Genomic DNA, 18619 nt, shown 5'->3' with positions numbered 1-18619 from the left:
CAGCTGGACACACTTCCTGCACACATGCTGGTCCCTGTGGGAAGCTGGAAATGTCGCCGGCTTCCCACATGGAGCACAAAGAGCACACCACGGCTTTGAGCTCTTCTGCCATGACTTACCCCTTTAAATTAAACCTATTAAATCAATCACTCTAGGGCCCTTCTTTCCTGATCCTCATTACTACAGAATATACAAACTATAAACCACAAAAAAACCTTAAACTATAAGCGATTAAAGTAGTAAATACTTACTTGGCCTTACCCACTACTTACCAGTCATTCCTCTCCCTTGTAGCCTCTACTACTGCAGCAGGGCAAGACCACTCTCTGAAGATTTAAGAAGTTGGATAGCAAAGTAAAAATGCAAAGAGCACATCTTCACCTCTGCACCGAATTCCCACTGTGCACCAAACTGCCAATACCCACACTCACTCTGGCTGTGTCTCACTCAGGATGAGCTCTCTCCCCTGTTCGTGTGCAAGCACACTGTGTGCAAGTTCGTGTGCAAGCACAGCTTTAATGGAGATTAGTTTGGGAATTTGTTAAAGGTTATGATTGTAGTAATTTGTAGCCATGTGTATATATTTTAACCTGTGTAAATTAATAAAACTTTTCATTTAGTTTAATATAAAACCTCGAGAACGAGTGGGCTGATTCCTGAATTTAGAGTCACATCTCGAACAGAACACTAATAATTATAGGTTATGACAGTTGTTTAAAATTTCTCTCTGGGATTTTTAAAAAACTCCGCTTTACCAACTGCATCGGTCAAAGCATAGCCAGGGTATTTATCTGGCTAGTCCTGTTAAACGTCTGGTCAACGGTAACCCTTGGGGCATTGATAGTGGGGGATTCAGCCATGTTAATACCATTGAATGTTGAAGATGCTCATTGCTTGGCACATGTGTGGCATGAATGTTACACATCTGTAGAAGATTTTGGATTGTTTACTTCAATTTTCTTAATTTTCTTGGTTTCTCACCTAGACCTAAGGCTCTATCTCGCATTGGAGGTAGTATATTGATCTGGGTTGAGAACTAGCTGGAGGGCTATTGGAATAAAGGTCTATTTCACATGGAATTAGGTCTATTTCAAGGCCATTTATCAAGAGGTCGCCACACGAATTGGTTTTCTCTCCACAGAAGCAGCCAGACTATAGAATCATAGAAAAGTTATGGTGCAGAAAGAGACCATTCAGCCCCTCATGTCTGAGCTGGCCCTGTTGAGTTTCTGTTTTTATTTCAGATCTCCAGCATCTACAATATTTTGCTTAGATATTACTGATGCATTCCATGCCCATACGCAGCAAGACCTGATCAGCGTTCGGACTTGGGCTGATAAGTGGCATCTGATAACCATGCCACACAATTGCCAGCTTGTGCCAAATCCACTGGACATTCAATGGCATTACCATGGCAATACCACTATTAACATCCCAGGTCTTAACATTGACCAGAAACTGAACTAGACTGGCCACATAAGTACTGTGGCTGCAAGAGCAGGTCAGAGGCTAGGAATCCTGTGACGAGTAATTCACCTCCTGACTCCCCAAAGCCTGTCCACCATCTACAAGGCACAAGTCAGGAGTGTGATGGAATACTCCCCACTTGCCTGGATGAGTGCAGCTCCAACAATACTCAAGAAGCTCCACATCATCCAGGTCAAAGCAACCTGCTTGTTTGGCACCCCATCCACCACCTTAAACATTCATTCCCTCCACCACCGACACACAGTAGCAGCAGTGTGTACCATCTACAAGGTGCACTACAGCAACTCACCAAGGCTCCTTCAACAGCACCTTCCAATCTCACAATCTCTACTACCTCGATGGACCAGTGCAACAGATGCAAGGGAACATCACTATCTGCAGGTTCCCCTCCAAGTCACTCACCATCCTGACTTGGAAATATATCGCCGTTCCTTCACTGTCGCTGGGTCAAAATCCTGGAACTCCCTCTCTAACAGCACTGTGGGTGTACCTACACCACATGGACTGCAGCGGTTCAAGAAGGCAGCTCACCCACCACCTTCTCAAGTGCAAAGAGGGGTGGCCAAAAATGCTGGCCCAGCCAGCGATGCCCACATCCCATGAAAGAATATGTGTTGGGGGCATAATACACAATTCTGTGGGTGATGCCAAGTTCTGTGTGAACTGTAGATGATGTTCAACTGTTTCAGGGGATCCTAATGCTTTGAAGGATTGGGCTCATGATTGGAACATGGATTCAATTTACAGAAGTGCATGTGCACAGGGTGGATGCTGAGCATATATACATCCTTCAGGGAAATAGCATTAAAGCTGGTGGAGAAACAAAGAGATGTGGGCTTTCTAGTGTACAGATCTCGAGGTGCATGGGCAATGCCTTATCATGACAGCTTAGAGTGACTAGGGTGTTAGGGAATATTTATAGGACACTTATAAGACAAAATAAACTATTTCATCCTTTTACAAGACCTTGGTCAGGCCTCATAAGACCAAAAGACATAGGAGCAGAAATTAGGCAATTCGGCCCATCGAGTCTGCTCCGCCATTCAATCATGGCTGATAAGTTTCTCAACCCCATTCTCCCGCCTTCTCCCCGTAACCTTTGATCCCCTTACCAATCAAGAACCTATCTATCTCGGTCTTAAATACACTCAATGACCTGGCCTCCACAGCCTTATGTGGCAATGAATTCCATAGATTCACCACTCTCTGGCTAAAGAAGTTTCTCCTCATCTCTGTTCTAAAAGGTCTTCCCTTTACTCTGAGGCTGTGTCCTCGGGTGCTAGTCTCTGCGTCAAATTTTGCAGTTCCTCATATTGAGGCTTTGGAAAATGTGCACAGCGCATTCACAATCTGAAGAATATGAGCTATCAAGATAGGTTAGAAGAACTGGAACTGTGCTCAGTGGGATAGCTTCAGAAAGGATCTAGCAGCTTGAAACTGGGCATCCTGTTTGCCAACAGCAGCAGAATTGTATTCAACTACCTCACTCTATCCTTACCATCAAGACAGGGGGTCAACCCTGATTCACTGTGGTGTGCAGGTGATCATGCCAGGAGCAGTGCCAGGCATATCTAAAAACGAGGTGCCGACCTGGTGAAGCTACAACACAGGGATTCGCTGCCAAGCATTGATGGCAGCCAGCGAGAGAGTTAAATGGCCCTACAACTGATGGATGAGGTCAAAGCTCTGCAGTCCTGTCATATCTAATCATCATTGGTGGCGGACAATTAAACAACTCACTGGAGGAGGAGGCTCCACAAATATCCCCATCCTCAATGATGGGGGAGCCCAGCACATCAGTGCAAAAGATAAGGCTGAAGCATTCGCAACAATCTTCAGCCAGAAGGGCCTCCTCCTGAGAGATCCCAGTGTCAAATATGTCAGTCTTTAGCCAATTCAATTCCCTCCAATGTGATATCACAAAACGGCTGCAGGCATTGGACACTGCAAAGGCCATGGGCCCTGACAATATTCCGAGAGGATTACTGAAGACTTGTGCTCCAGAATTAGCCAGGCTCCTAGCCAAGCTAGTCCAATACAACTACAACACGAGCTTCTATCTGACAATGTGAAAAACTGCCCAGGCATTTCCTGTCCACAAAAAGCAGGATAATTCTAACTCAGCCCAGTTACTGCCTCATCGCTCTCCTCTCAACCATCAGAAAAGTGATGGAAGGGGTTGAGTGTTATCCAGTGGCACTGATACAGCCAGAACCTGCTCAGTGACGGCTCACCTGGGTTCCGCCAGGATCACTCAGCTCCTGATCTCATTGCAAACATGGTCGAAACGTGGCCAAAGGAGCTGAACTCAAGAGGCGAAATGAGAGTGACTGCCCTTGAAACCAAGGCTAATTTGACCATTTGTGGCATCAACGAGCCCCAGAAAAATTGCAGTCAATGGGAATCGGGGGGAAAACTCTTCATTGGTTGGAGTCATACCTAGCACCAAGGAAGATGGCTGCGATTGTTGGAGGTCAATCAATTCAGCCCTCAGCCATTGCTGCAGGAGTTCCTCAGGGTGATCTCCTAGACCCAACTATCTTCAGCTTCCTTCATTATAAGGTCAGCAGTAGGGATGTTCACTGATGGTTGCACAATGTTCAGTATCATTCGCAACTCCTCAGTCACTGAAGCAGTCCAGTCTCACTTGCATTAAGACTTGTACAGCACTCAGGCTGGGGCTGATAAGTGGCAAGTAACAAGCAGGACTCACAAGTGCCAGGCAATGACCAAGGGTGTAGAAGAACACAGCGAATTGAGAGGTTGTGGGATTCACTTTCAGAATTAATCCTTTCAAGTGAAGCAGCATTTCACTTGCACTTCCCTCAGTTTAGTCTACTGCATTCGCTGCTCCCAATGCGGTCTCCTCTACACTGGAGAGACCAAACGCAGACTGGGTGACCGCTTTGCAGAACACCTTCGGTCTGTCCGCAAGCATTACCCAGACCTCCCTGTCGCTTGCCATTTTAACACTCCACCCTGCTCTCATGCCCACATGTCTGTCCTTGGCTTGCTGCAATATTCCAGTGAAGCTCAACGCAAACTGGAGGAACAGCACCTCATCTTCCGACTAGGCACTTTACAGCCTGCCGGACTGAATATTGAATTCAACAATTTTAGACCATGACCTCTCCCCTCCATCTTTGCCACTTTTTAAGTCCTTTTTTAAATTTATTTTTTATTTACTTATTTTTATTTTGATTCATTGATTCATTGTTTTATTCACTTTTTTAATCTCCTTTTCCATCCTTTTTTCCCCAACCACCACTCCGCCCCCTCACCCCACCCCCTACAGTGCCTCCTGTTACTCTTTCCATGTTGTTCTTTGCGAGTGCTAACCCTTGTTTTGCTATTCACACATTCTGCTTTCTTACCTTTGTGCCACTATCAGCACCTTCTTTAGTCCTTAACACTACTATGAACACTCCCCTTTTCTTGTGTCTGGGACATTTTTTTACATTCTCTCCTTAGTCCCCACCTATTGCTGACCTATCTCACTTCACTTGCCCCCACCACCCCCCCCACCCCTTCAGCAGAATAAATCCCATCACCTTCCTACGTCTCTTTAGCTCCAAAGAAGAGTCATATAGACTGGAAACTCGATAACTCTGTTTTCCTCTCTCCACGAGTGTGGTCAGGCTCTGCTGAGTTTCCCCAGCATTTTCTGTTTTTATTTCAGGTTTCCAGCATCCGCAGTATTTTGCCTTTATCGTAGAGCCTGACCATAGGCCCACTGGGCTGAACACGCTGTTTGCGCGCTGCCATTACTAAATGAATCGTTTGTTGCTTTTAATCACGTTGCTGATGTTGCTCATGACTCACCCTCTGTGAACGCTGAAGGTGCTCAGTCAGGGTTAACTCAGGGGGGGCATTTTTGACTCCGCAGCTACTTGGTGCCGGGGGGAGATCTTCAGGTCTGTATAGCAAATGGCGTCCATCTTTATCTCCCTCAAGATGCTCAATGATGTAAGTTCGATTACTGAAAACAATCAGGGCACTAGAGGAAGAGAGAGAGAGAGAGAACACATTTATCCTGCGGAAAGAGAAGCAAATCTGTAGTTATATTTGGAGTAACTCATGCCCTGCTGAATAAATAATTCCCCAACAGGATTTCCCAGACTCTAATCCTGCAGAATAGATAATTCGAGAGCAGAAGTGCACTGGGTAACCTTTACCCAGATCATCCTAGTACAGTTACGGAGCGAATAATCTTAAGGTCATAAACAAAAAGGAGCAGGAGTGAGCCACTCAGCCCATCGAAACTGCCCCACCATTCAACTCCACTTTCCTGCCTCACCCCATAACCTTTGACTTCCTTGTCAATCAAAACTCTGTCTAATGCAGCCTTGAACATATTCAGTGACACAGGCTCCAATGCTCCCCACGCAACAGAATTCGAAAGGTGAGCCATCATCTGAGAGAAGAAATTCCTCCTCATCTCCATCTTAAAGGGGCCACCCCTTATTTTTAAACTCTGCCCCCCCCTTGTTCCACAGTCCACCACTAGAAGAAACATCCTCTCAACATCTACTCAGGATCCCTTAGGATCGTGTATGTTACAATAAGACCACATCTCATTCTTCTGAACATCAGTGAGTATGTACCCAAACCACTCAGCCATTCCTCATCATGCAAAGCCTTCATCCCGGGAATCAGTCCAGTGAAGGTCCTCTGACCTGCCCCCAGTGAATGTCTATCCCTCTTTAAGGAAGAAAACCAAACTGTACAGAATATTCAAACTTTGTATTATTAGTAAATTTGGCTAAAATACATTCGGCTCCTTCATCCAAATCATTGATAGAGGTTGTAGATTGATAGTTATAAATAGTTGTGGCCCCAGCACTGATCCCTGTGGCACTCCACTAGTTACAGTTTGTCAACCTGAAAATGACACATTTCCTTGTTTCTCATTATTAATTCCCTGATTTCACTCACTAAGGGACCTTTGGGATTTCTTGCTAGTTTTCTCTAACACTCCAATTTCTCCCTCTTTATTAATTTTTTAACCGTCATTTGCTGGTTTCTAAGTTTCCCAATCTTCTGGCCTGCCACTAATCTTTGCAGCATTGTACATATTTTCTTTTAATTTGATATTATCCTTAATTTACACGGTAGCCACAGATGATGCATCCTTCCCTTAGAGTCTTTCTTTCTCAATGGAACATATCCTTATTGAGAGTTATGAACTATCTCCTTAACTGTCTGCCACTGATTCTCTATCATCTTACCTGTTAAGCAATTTCCACATGCTACTTCAGCCAGTAATTGCCATTATTTAAGTGTAAAACACTATTTTCAGGCCCAGGTTTCTCACCCTCAAGCTGAATGTGAAGATCTATCATCCTATGATCATTTTTTTTACCAAGAAGATCCTTCACTGTGAGGTCATTCATTAATCCAATCTCATTGCACATTACCATGTCTAAAATAGCCTGGTACCTGGTTGCTTCCAGAACATTTTGCTCTAAGAAACTATCCCTAATACACTCTATGAACTCATCCCCTAGGCTACCTTTGCCAATTTGATTCATCCAAACTTTACAAAGATTAAAGTATTCCACAATTATTACAGTAATTTTCTTACAAGCCCCCAGTATTTCTTGATTTATACTCTATCCTGCAGTGCAGCTATTCTCAAAGGGCCTATAAACCACACTCACTAAACCACTCCCATCTGTGATTCATGTCCTTTGTTATTTCTTATCTCCACCCAAACTGATTCCAAATTTCGATCCAGCAAACCAAAATGATTTTTCCACCATTGTACTGATCTCATCCTTTATTAACAGAGCTACCCCATCTCCTTTTCCTTCCTTCCTGTCCTTCCGACATGCCAAATACCCTGGATATTCAGGTCCCAGCCGTGGTCATGTTGCCACTGCGTCTCTGTCATGGCTTTCATATCATACTCATTTATTTCTACTGGTGCTATCAATGTATACATCTTGTTATGAATTCTGAATGCATTCAGATAAAAAGCCTTTAATTCCATCTTATTACTATTTTTCCCCACTCTGACCTTATTTTCTGGAGCATGCTAATGTTTGTACACTCTGTTCCTTCCTGTCAAACCCTGATTATCATAACCCACATTTCTACCCAGTATTTTGTCCATTCTCTTTAACTTTCCAAGTATCCATTCACATGAATCCTCCTCCCCCTTCACTATTTAGTTGAAAGCCCTCTCTATAGCACTAGTTATGCAATGTACCAGGACACTGGTCCAAGCGTAGTTCGGGTGAAGGCCATCCTAATGGTACATCTGCCATTTTCCCCAATACTGATCCCTGTGCCCAATAAATCACAGCCCATTTCCCTCACACCAATCTTCCAGCCGTGCATTCAACTGTCTGATCTTCATTACCCTCTGCTAATCAGCTTTTGGCTCAGATATAATCCAGAGGTTACTACCTTTGTGATTCTGCTTTTTAATTTAGTTCTTAGTTGCTCACACTCCCTCAGCAGTTTCTTAGTTCTAGCTATGTCATTGGTACCTATTTGGACCGTGACAACTGGGATCCTTCCCCTCCTGCTGCAAATTCCTGTCCAACCCTGAGGAGGTGTCCTCAATTACGCAGGCAACGCAGCCTTCGGGGGGCCCAGACTTCCGGGTGCAAGGAATGCAATCTATCTCCGTCATTATACTGCCCCCTACTACATCTAGCATTCCTTTGTGCTCCCTCATTTGAGTGGCCCTCTGTACCACTGTGCCATGGTTAGTCTGTGTCATGACCATGGATCATAGCCCCGAATTACTTACCGACATATTGAACTTTTACGTTAAGCATGTGTTTGTTTAGGACATACAAGCAAAGGTTGGCTGAGAATGTAAAGTAACCACTTGCTGGAAAATTCCTATGTGGATTACAATTGACCTACTAGTCCAGAGAATGGAATGTCACACCGTAAAGAGTGTCAAGGTCGACTTCAGACAGGCACTTCAAAGGGAAAAGATGCACTGCAAAAACCGAACTGCAATCTCCTATGGTTGTGAGGATAATGAAGGCGGATTACCATATCAACAGAAACCATCTTCTGTTGAGTTATATCCCAGACTGTGGACATGATGTGAGTTGAAAAGAAAGCACGTCTGGGAGAAAGACATGTTTGTTTGTTTTTTTTTCCCATCCAGGAATACACAAGAAAAGGGGTCAAAAAGCCAACTGCAACTCTAGTTCTATATGCTAGTTTTGGCGTTCTAGTCCTGGTGTATGAGGGTGTGCTGCGAAAACCACAGCTGAAGAGCATCACCAAAGTGTTCCTGAAGCTTGCAGGTAAAAAGATCCCCTCTCTCTGATTGTTGGGAGCAAGTCACAAGTCAGCAAAGCCACAGTCAAAAAGGAAACAGGACTACTCCTTTCAGCTACCGTGCAGGACCAAGAATCTCCAAACCAACTGCCCAACTGTCAAAGTCAACGCAACCGGAGTTACCCCAACATAACAGCCGCAACATTTCACCATCTACTGCTCATGGATGAGCCAAAGACTGATTCATAGACCTTTTCTTTCAACCATTATTTCTGGACTCGCTTCTCATTTCGAAACTGTGTGTATGTGTGTTGCGGTTTTACAATTTTTTCTGGCATTTTAGTAAGTAGTAAACTCACTCTTCCTTTAACTTGGGGCTGGGAAAACGTACCCACGAGGGAAGAGATCCTTTTTAAATTAAGCCTGTTGCGGCCAATTGAGGGGGGTTGAACAAACCGGGGAGCGAGTTCATCCCTCCTCACCCGGGGTCATAACAAACTGAGGGAACCTGGCCAGGGTACTGGCTGGAACAGTGTGTTCATCCTCCATGCAGCTCCTGCTCACGTCCACACAAACTGCCAGAGAAATGAACCTGTTGGGTCACTGCAATGCCTGAGGCTCCTTCATTGCTACCTTTCTGGATCACCATACCTGCCTCTCCTACAGTTATGCCCTCCTGTTACTGACCACAAACCGAATCTATCTAGCCTAAAAGCGTGACTGCTTTCTGGAAAAAGTGTCCCAGATCACTCAGTCAGCCATTCGGCCCATCGAGTCTGCTCCGCCATTCAATGAGATCATGGCTGATCTGATAATCCTCAACTCCACTTTCCTGCCTTTTCCCCATAACCCTTGATTCCCTTACTGATTAAAAATCTATCTATCTCAGCCTTGAATATACTTAATGACCCAGCCTCTACAGCCCTCTGCAGTAAAGAATGCCAAAGATTCACTACCCTCGGAGAGAAGAAATTCCTCCTCATTTCTATAAATAGGTGACCCCTTACTCTGAGATTATGCCCTCTGGTCCCAGGCTCTCCCACAAGGGGAAACAACCTCTCAGCATTTACCCTGTCAAGCCCCCAAAGAATCTTATATGTTTCAATAAGGTCGCCTCTCATTCTTCTAAACTCCAATGAGTACAGGCCCAACCTACTCAACCTCTCCTCATAAGAAAATCCCTCCATCCCTGGGATCAACCTAGTGAACCTTCTCTGGACTGCCTCCAATGCCAGTATATCTTTCCTTAGATAAGGGTCCAAAACTGTTCACAGTATTCTAGGTGTCGTCTAACTAGTAGCTTGTATAACAAAAACAAAAATAGCTGGAAAAACTCAGCAGGTCTGACAGCATCTGCGGAGAGGAACACAGTTGATGTTTCGAGTCCATATGACTCTTCATCAGAACTAAGGAAATAGAGAAATGATGTAAAATATAAGCTGGTTGAGGGGGGTGGGACAGGTAAAGCTGGATAGAGGGCCAGTGATTAGTGGAGGGCCTTGTATAGTTTTAGCAAGACTTCCCTATTTTTATACTCCATTCCCTTTGAAATAAAGGCCAACATTCCATTTGCCTTCCCTATTACCTGTTGAATTTGTATGTTAGCTTTTTGTGATTCATGCATGAGGACCCCCAAATCCCTCTGTGCTGCAGCTTTCTGCAGTCTTTCTCCATTTAAATAATATTCAGCTCCTCTATTCTTCCTGCCAAAGTGCAGAACCTCACATTTTCCCACATTATATTCCACCTGCCAAGATTTTCCCCACTCATTTAACCTGTCTATATCCCTCTGTAGACTCTGTCATCCTCACCACTTGCTTCCCACCTATTTTTGTGTCATCCGCAAACTTGGCGATAGTACATTCACTTCCCTCATCCAATATGTATTAAGATATTGTAAATAATTGTGACCCCAGCACTGATCCCTGTGGCACTCCACTAGTTACAGGTTGCCATCCTGAAAATGCCCCCCTTATCCCAACTCTCTATCTTCTATTAGTTATCCAATCCTCTATCCATACTAATATACTACCCCCAACACCATCGGCTCTTATCTTATCAAGTAGCCTTATGTGTGGTACCTTATCGAACACCTTTTGGAAATCCAAATATATTACATTTACTGGTTCCCCTTTATCTATCCTGCTTGTTACCTCAAAGAATTCTAATAAATTTGTCAGGCATGATTTCCCCTTCATGAAGCCATGCTGACTCTGCTTGATTACACTATGTATTTCTAAATGCTCTGCTATAACATCCTTTATAATAGACTCTAACATTTTCCCAATGATGGGTGTAGAGCTAGCTGGCCTATAGTTACCTGTTTTATGTCTCCCTCCCCTTTTTGAATAAGGATGTTACATTGGCAGGTTTCCAATCCTCTTGGACTTTTCCAGAATCTTTATTTCTTTTTTCATTCACGGGATGTGGGCTTCGCTGGCTGGGCCAGGATTCATATGTATTTCCATCCATTGTTTTATCTCCACCTTTTAGTTTATTTTGATCCCTTCCCCCAACCCCACCCCCACTAGGGCTATCTGTACCTTGCTTGTCCTGCTTTCTACCCTTAATATCACCATTAGCACACCCATTAGCTAATATCACCACCGTCAACACCTCTTTGTTCTTTTGTCTGTGACATCTTTTGGTTATCTCCACCTATCACTGGCCCTCTATCCAGCTCTACTTGTCCCAACACCCCCCACCTTAAACCAGCTTATATTTCACCTCTTTTCTATTTTTCCTTAGTTCTGCTAAAGAGTCATACGGACTCGAAATGTTAACTGTTCCTCTCTGCAGATGCTGTCAGACCTGCTGAGTTTTTCCAGGTATTTTTGTTTTTGTTTTGGATTTCCAGCATTTGCAGTTTTTTGCTTTTATCTTAGTGTTTAATTGACTGTCACTTCTCTTCCAGGAATGCCCACATTGAAGAAGTACTGCTCTTCTGTCCGACAGGATTTCCGTATCTCTCTTTTTCCCTGTTCACCTTCATTGCTTTCCATTTCTCTCCTGGTGTTTGACAAGGTGTTTACTAAAACCCGCTTTCACAGCCATATTTCCTTTCTCAGTGACTGTCTCCGTCTCCGACTTACCCCACGTGGATTTCAACTGAAATTCCATCCCTCTTGTTTCGAACCCACCCAGGATTACAGGTATCTCTGGGACATAAAACGTTTCTCGGACTGCTGTTCCCGTCGCATCCTGAGATCCACACTCAGTGCCATGCGCCGCCATATGAACACACTCGACCCCTCCCTCCAGCAGCACCGACACACCCTAACTCTAAACTGTCCTTGTCCCCAGTTTCATTTTATTCTTCATCTCATCCGACGCCTCAACAAGAAACTTTGTCTCTTTCTTTCAGGTGCAAAGGAACGCAAGCTCCAACAACTCATCGACACCAACACCCATCTGGGACCCTCCACCCCTGCCTGTCCTTCCTTCCCCATCCCAGGAGTCCTCTCCCCGTTCAACGGATCCTTTTACCCACCTCCAATATTCTCCCTCCACCTGGACCCCTCCCTCTGGATTCTTACCTTCTCTTGATCTTTTCATTGAGAACTGTCGGTGTGACATTAGCCGTCTCAATTTCTCTGCTCCTCTCACCCATTCTAATCTGTCTCTCTCTGAACTCACTGCACTCCGTTCTCTCAGGTCCAACCCTGACATTGTCATCAAACCCGCTGACAAGGGTGGTGCTGTTGTTGTCTGGCGCACTGACCTCTACCTCGCGGAGGCTGAGCGTCAACTCACAGACACTTCCTCCTACCTCTCCCTGGACCATGACCCCACCACGGAACATCAAGCCATTGTTTCCAGGACTGTCACTGACCTCATCTCCTCTGGAGATCTTCCTCCCACAGCTTCCAACCTGATAGTCGCCCAACCTCGGACGGCCCGCTTCTACCTCCTACCCAAAATCCACAGACAAGACTGTCCTGGCAGACTGATCGTGTCAGCCTGTTCCTGCCCCACGGAACTCATTTCTTACTATCTTAACTCCATTCTTTCTCCCCTTGTCCAGTCCCTTCCCACCTACATCCGTGATTCTTCTGATGCCCTACATCATATCAACAATTTCCAGTTCCCTGGCCCCAACCGCCTCCTCTTCACCATGGATGTCCAATCCCTCTACACCTCCATCCCCCACCAGGATGGTCTGAGGGATCTCAGCTTCTTCCTCGAACAGAGGCCCGAACAATCCCCCTCCACCACTACTCTCCTCCGTCTGGCTGAACTTGTTCTCACACTGAACAATTTCTCCTTTAACTCCTCTCACTTCCTCCAAATAAAAGGTGTGGCTATGGGTACCCGCATGGGCCCCAGTTATGCCTGTCTCTTTATGGGGTATGTGGAACATTCCTTGTTCCAGTCCTACTCCGGCCCCCTCCCACAACTCTTTCTCCGGTACATCAATGATTACTTCGGTGCTGCTTCATGCTCTCGTCGGGACCTGGAAAAATTTATTAATTTTGCTTCGAATTTCCACCCCTCCATCATTTTCACAAGGTCCATCTCTGACACTTCCCTTCCCTTCGTTGACCTCTCTGTCTCAATTTCTGGTGATAGACTGTCCAACAATATCCATTACAAGCCTACCGACTCCCACAGCTACCTCGACTACAGCTCCTCACACCCCACTTCCTGTAAGGACTCCATCCTATTCTCTCAGTTCCTTCGCCTCCATCGCATCTGTTCTGATGATGCTACCTTCAAAAACAGTTCCTCTGACATGTCCTCCTTCTTCCTTAACCGAGGTTTTCCACCCACGGTGGTTGACAGGGCCCTCAACCGTGTCTGGCCCATCTCCCGCGCATCCACCCTCACGCCTTCTCCTCCTTCCCAGAAACATGATAGGGTCCCCCTTGTCCTCACTTATCACCCCACCAGCCTCCGCATTCAAAGGATCATCCTCCGCCATTTCCGCCAACTCCAGCATGATGCCACCACCAAACACATCTTCCCTTCACCCCTCACTGGCGGCATTCCGTAGGGATTGTTCCCTCCGGGACACCCTGGTCCACTCCTCCATCACCCCCTAAATCTCAACCCCTTCCCACAGCACCTTCCCATGCAACCGCAGAAGATGCAACACCTGCCCCTTTACTTCCCCCCTCCTCACCGTCCAAGGGCTCAAACGCTCCTTTCAAGTGAAGCAGCATTTCACTTGCACTTCCCTCAATTTAGTCTACTGCATTCGCTGCTCCCAATGCGGTTTCCTCTACATTGGAGAGACCAAACGCAGACTGGGTGACCGCTTTGCAGAACACCTTCGGTCTGTCCACAAGCATTACCCAGACCTCCCTGTCGCTTGCCATTTCAACACTCCACCCTGCTCTCTTGCCCACATGTCCGTCCTTGGCTTGCTGCATTGTTCCAGTGAAATTCAACGCAAACTGGAGGAACAGCAGCTCATCTTCCGTCTAGGCACTTTACAGCCTTCCGGACTGAATATTGAGTTCAACAACTTTAGATCTTGAACTCTCTCCTCCATCCCCACCCCCCCTTCCATTTCTTCCCCCTCCTTTTTGCTTTTTCCAATAATTTATATAGATTTTTCTTTTCCCACCTATTTCCATTATTTTTAAATGTATTTCCACCCATTGTTTATCTCTACCTTTTAGCCCTTTTAGTATTCCCCCACCCCCACTAGGTCTATCTGTACCTTGTCTGTCCTGCTTTCTACTCTTAATTAGCACATTCCTTTACATAATATCACCACCTTCAACACCTCTTTGTCCTTTTGTCTGTGACATCTTTTGGTTATCTCCACCTATTACTGGCTGCTTGTCCCAACAACCCTCCCCGCCCCCTTAAACCAGCTTATATTTCACCCCTTTCCTATTTTTACTCAGTTCTGTTGAAGGGTCATGAGGACTCGAAACGTCAACTGTGCTCTTCTCCGCCGATGCTGCCAGACCTGCATGGCCCTATTCTTTCCCTGGTTATCCTCTTCCCATTGATATACTTATAGAATATCTTGGAATTTTCCCTACTTTTACCAGCCAGAGTTTTCTCATATCCCCTCTTTGCTCTCCTAATTGCTTTCTTAAGCTCCACCCTGCACTTTCTGTACTCCACTAATGTCTCCGCTGATTTGCTTCCCTTGTACCTGCTAAAAGCCTCTCTTTTCCTTCTCATCGTAAGCTGAATATCTCTGGTCATCCATGGTTCTCTGGGCTTGTTACTCCTTCCTATCACCCTAGAGGGAACATGTTGAGTCTGTACCCTCCCCATTTCCTTTTTGAACACCTCCCACTGCTCCTCTGTAGATTTCCCCACAAGTAACTGTTCCCAGTCTACCTTGGCCAGATCCTGTCTTATTTTACTAAAATCCACTCTCCCCCCAATCCAAAACATTTTTTTGCAACTTGCCTATTTCTTCGTCCATTAAATTATACCATGTTGTGGTTGCTATCACTAAAATGCTTGCCCACCACCACCTCAGCCACCTGTCCGGCTTCATTCCCCAGAATTAGGTCCAGCACTGCGCCGTCCCTTGTTGGACCCTCTACATATTGACCTAAAAAGTTCTCCTGTACACATTTCAAGAAATCCACTCCATCCAAACCCTTAACACTATGTCTATCTCAATTAATATTGGGAAAGTTGAAATCGTACGGGATCAGAGGTGAGCTGGCAAGATGGATACAGAATTGGCTTGGTCATAGAAGACAGAGGGTAGCAGTGGAAGGGTGCTTTTCTGAATGGAGAGCTGTGACTAGTGGAGTTCCGCAGGGATCAGTGCTGGGACCATTGCTGTTTGTAGTATACATAAAGGATTTGGAGGAAAATGTAACTGGGCTAATTAGTAAGTTTGCGGACGACATTAAGGTTGGAGGAGTTGCAGATAGTGAAGAGGATTGTCAAAGGATACAACAGGATATAGATCGGTTGGAGACTTGGTCGGAGAAATGCCAGATGGAGTTTAATACGGACAACTGCGAGGTAATGCATTTTGGAAGTTCTAATACAGGTAGGAATTATACAATAAATGGCAGAACCCTTAATTGCATCAACGGGCAGAGGGATCTGGGTGTACAGGTCCACAGGTCACTGAAAGTGGCAACGCAGGTGGATAAGGTAGTCAAGGAAGGCATATGGCATGCTTGCCTTCATTGGCAGGGGTATTGAGTATAAAACCTGGGAAGTCATGCTGCAGCTGTATAGAACCTTGGTTAGGACACACTTGGAATATTGCATGCAATTCTGGTCACCACATTACCAGAAGGATATGGAGGCATTGGAGAGGGTGCAGAGGAGGTTTACCAGGATGCTGCCTGGTCTGGAGGTTATTAGCTATGAGGAGAGGTTGGAGAAACTTGGATTGTTCTCACTAGAGCGACGGAGATTGAGGGGCGACTTGATAGAAGTTTACAAAATTATGAGTGGCATGGACAGAGTAGATAGTCAGAAGCTTTTTCCCAGGGTGGAAGAGTCAATTACTAGGGGACATAGATTTAAGGTGAGAGGAGAAAACTATAGAGGAGATGTGCGGGGCAAGTTTTTTACGCAGAGGGTAGTGAGTGTCTGGAATTCGCTGCCAGAGGAGGTGGTGGAAGCAGGTACGATAGTGGTGTTTAAGAGGCAGCTTGACAAATACATGAATAGGATGGGAATAGAGGGATACGGACCCCGGAAGTGCAAAATGTTTTAGTTGACGGGCAATATGATCGGCGCAGGATTGGAGGGCCGAAGGGCCTGTTCCTGTGCTGTACTTTTCTTTGTTCTTTGTTCTTTGTTCTAATATAATTACCCTATTGTTATTGTTTTTACACACCTCCACAAATTGTGCACATATTTGCTCCTCAATTTCCCGCTGACTATCTGGGGGTTTATAATAAACACCTAATAATGTGGCTGCCCCTTTTTTATTCCCATGCTCTACCCACAAAACTTCATTCGATGCCCCCTCCAAGATATCATCTCTCCTTACTGCAGTAACTGACTCCTTAACTAATAATGCAATTCCTCCTCCTCTTTTACCCCCTCCCCTGTCTCGCCTGAAGATTCTATATCCCAGAATGTTGAGCTGCCAATCCTGCCCCTCCCTCAACCACGTCTCAGTGATGGCTACTATATCACAATTCCACGTGTCAATCCTCACCCTTAACTCATCCATTTTACCTGTAATACTCCTGGCATTAAAGTAGAGGCCATTCAGCCTTGCCCTACTCCCTTGTAGCTTAATGCAGCTGTACTCCCTCTGACTTGATTGTTTTACTGTATTATGATGTGTCCCTATTCTGCTAACATTCTGTGTCCCCTCCCCTGCTGAATTAGTTTAAACTCCTTCCAACAGCACTAGCAAACCTGCCCACAAGGATGTTAGTCCCGCTCTGGTTCAGATGAAGACCGTCCCGCTTGTACAGGTCCCACCTTCCCCAGAAACGGTCCCAGTGATCCAGGAATCTAAAACCCTCCCTCCTGCACCAGCTCTTAAGCCACGTATTCATCTGTGCTATTCTCCTATTTCTGAGCTCACTAGCACGTGGCACTGGGAGTAATCCAGAGATTACAACCCGAGAGGTCTTGCTTTTTAGTCTACTGCCTAACTCCCTGAATTCTTGATGCAAGACCTCCTCCTTCTTTCTACCTATGTCATTGGTACCAACATGTACCATGACATCTGCCTTATCACCCTCCCCCTTCAGGATGCCCTGCAGCTGTTCAGTGACATCCCGGACCCTGGCACCAGGGAGGCAACATACCATCCTGGAGTCACATTGACGGCCACAGTAGCACCTATCTGTTCCCCTGACTATAGAATCCCCTATTACTATTGCTCTTACTCCCTTCCTCCCCCCCTGTACAGACAGGCTGCTTGTGGTGCCAGAAGCTTGGCTCTGTCTGCACTCCCTGGAGGAACCAGCGCCCTCATCAGCCTCCAATTTGGAATACCGATTTGTGAGCAAGACCCCAGGGGTCTCCTGAACTACCTGCCTGTTTCTCTTGGACTGCCTGGTTGTCATCCATTCCCTTCCTTCCTCAAATCCCTTCATCTGTAGTGTGACCACCTCTCTAAATGTGCTATTCGCGATGCTCTCAGACTCGTGGATGCTCCACAGTGTCCCCAGCCGCTGTTCCAGCTCTGAAACCCGAGCTTCCAGGAGCTGCAGCTGGACACACTTCCTGTACACATGCTGGTCCCCGTGGGAAGCTGGAAATGTCGCCGGCTTCCCACATGGAGCACAAGGAGCACACCACGGCTTTGAGCTTTCCTGCCATGACTTATCCCTTTAAATTAAACCTTTGAAATCAATTACTCTAGGGCCCTTCTTTCCTGATCCTCGTTACTACAGAATATACAAACTGTAAACTACAAAAAAACCTTAAACTATAAGCGATAAAAGTAGTAAATACTTACCTGACCTTACCCACTACTTACCAGTCACTCCTCTCCCTTGTAGCCTCTACTGCTGCAGCAGGGCAAGACCGCTCTCTGAAGATTTAAGAAGTTGGATAGCAAAGTAAAAATGCAAAGAGCACATCTTCCCCTCTGCACCGAATTCCCACTGTGCACCAAATTGCCAATACCCACACTCACTCTGGCTGTGTCTCACTCAGGATGAGCTGTTCCCCCTGCTCATGTGCAAGCATACTGAAGACCATCATTAAATGATCCCGCACCAGCTCAACCAATCAGAGAATGATCATACGCTGCCCGGGTCAGAGTTCGGCGCACCACCAATCATGCACATGGGCTGTGCTTTTCACACTGCTAGCCGACTGGTCTCACTGAACTCTGTCTTTCACACGAGAGTTTCCAATCTCCACTCTCCAAGAACCCGCTTTGGAATCTTCTCCCAAACCATGCTTTCTCTCAGATTTCTCTTAGAATTCTCCTTCTGATGTTCCTCTTCCATGGGTCGCTGCTTGCATC

At 45.8% G+C, this 18619-nt stretch overlaps 1 protein-coding gene across 1 annotated transcript in view; it reads right to left on the bottom strand.

The window, feature by feature from the left end:
* Positions 1–4687: 4687 nt before the first annotated feature.
* LOC144688630 (disintegrin and metalloproteinase domain-containing protein 19-like) overlaps positions 4688–18619 on the bottom strand; it is a 61618-nt gene continuing 47686 nt past the window's right edge. Inside the window, exon 7 of the mRNA XM_078555431.1 lies at positions 4688–5485. Coding sequence (XP_078411557.1) covers positions 5278–5485 — 208 coding nt within the window. The 3' untranslated portion in view covers positions 4688–5277. The remainder of the gene's footprint in view (positions 5486–18619) is intronic.

This window comes from Cetorhinus maximus, chromosome 1, assembly GCF_964194155.1.
Source record: "Cetorhinus maximus chromosome 1, sCetMax3.hap1.1, whole genome shotgun sequence".
NCBI classification, from domain to species: domain Eukaryota; kingdom Metazoa; phylum Chordata; class Chondrichthyes; order Lamniformes; family Cetorhinidae; genus Cetorhinus; species Cetorhinus maximus.
Note: the sequence above shows the minus strand (reverse complement) of the source record. Positions and strands in the feature narration are given on the sequence as shown.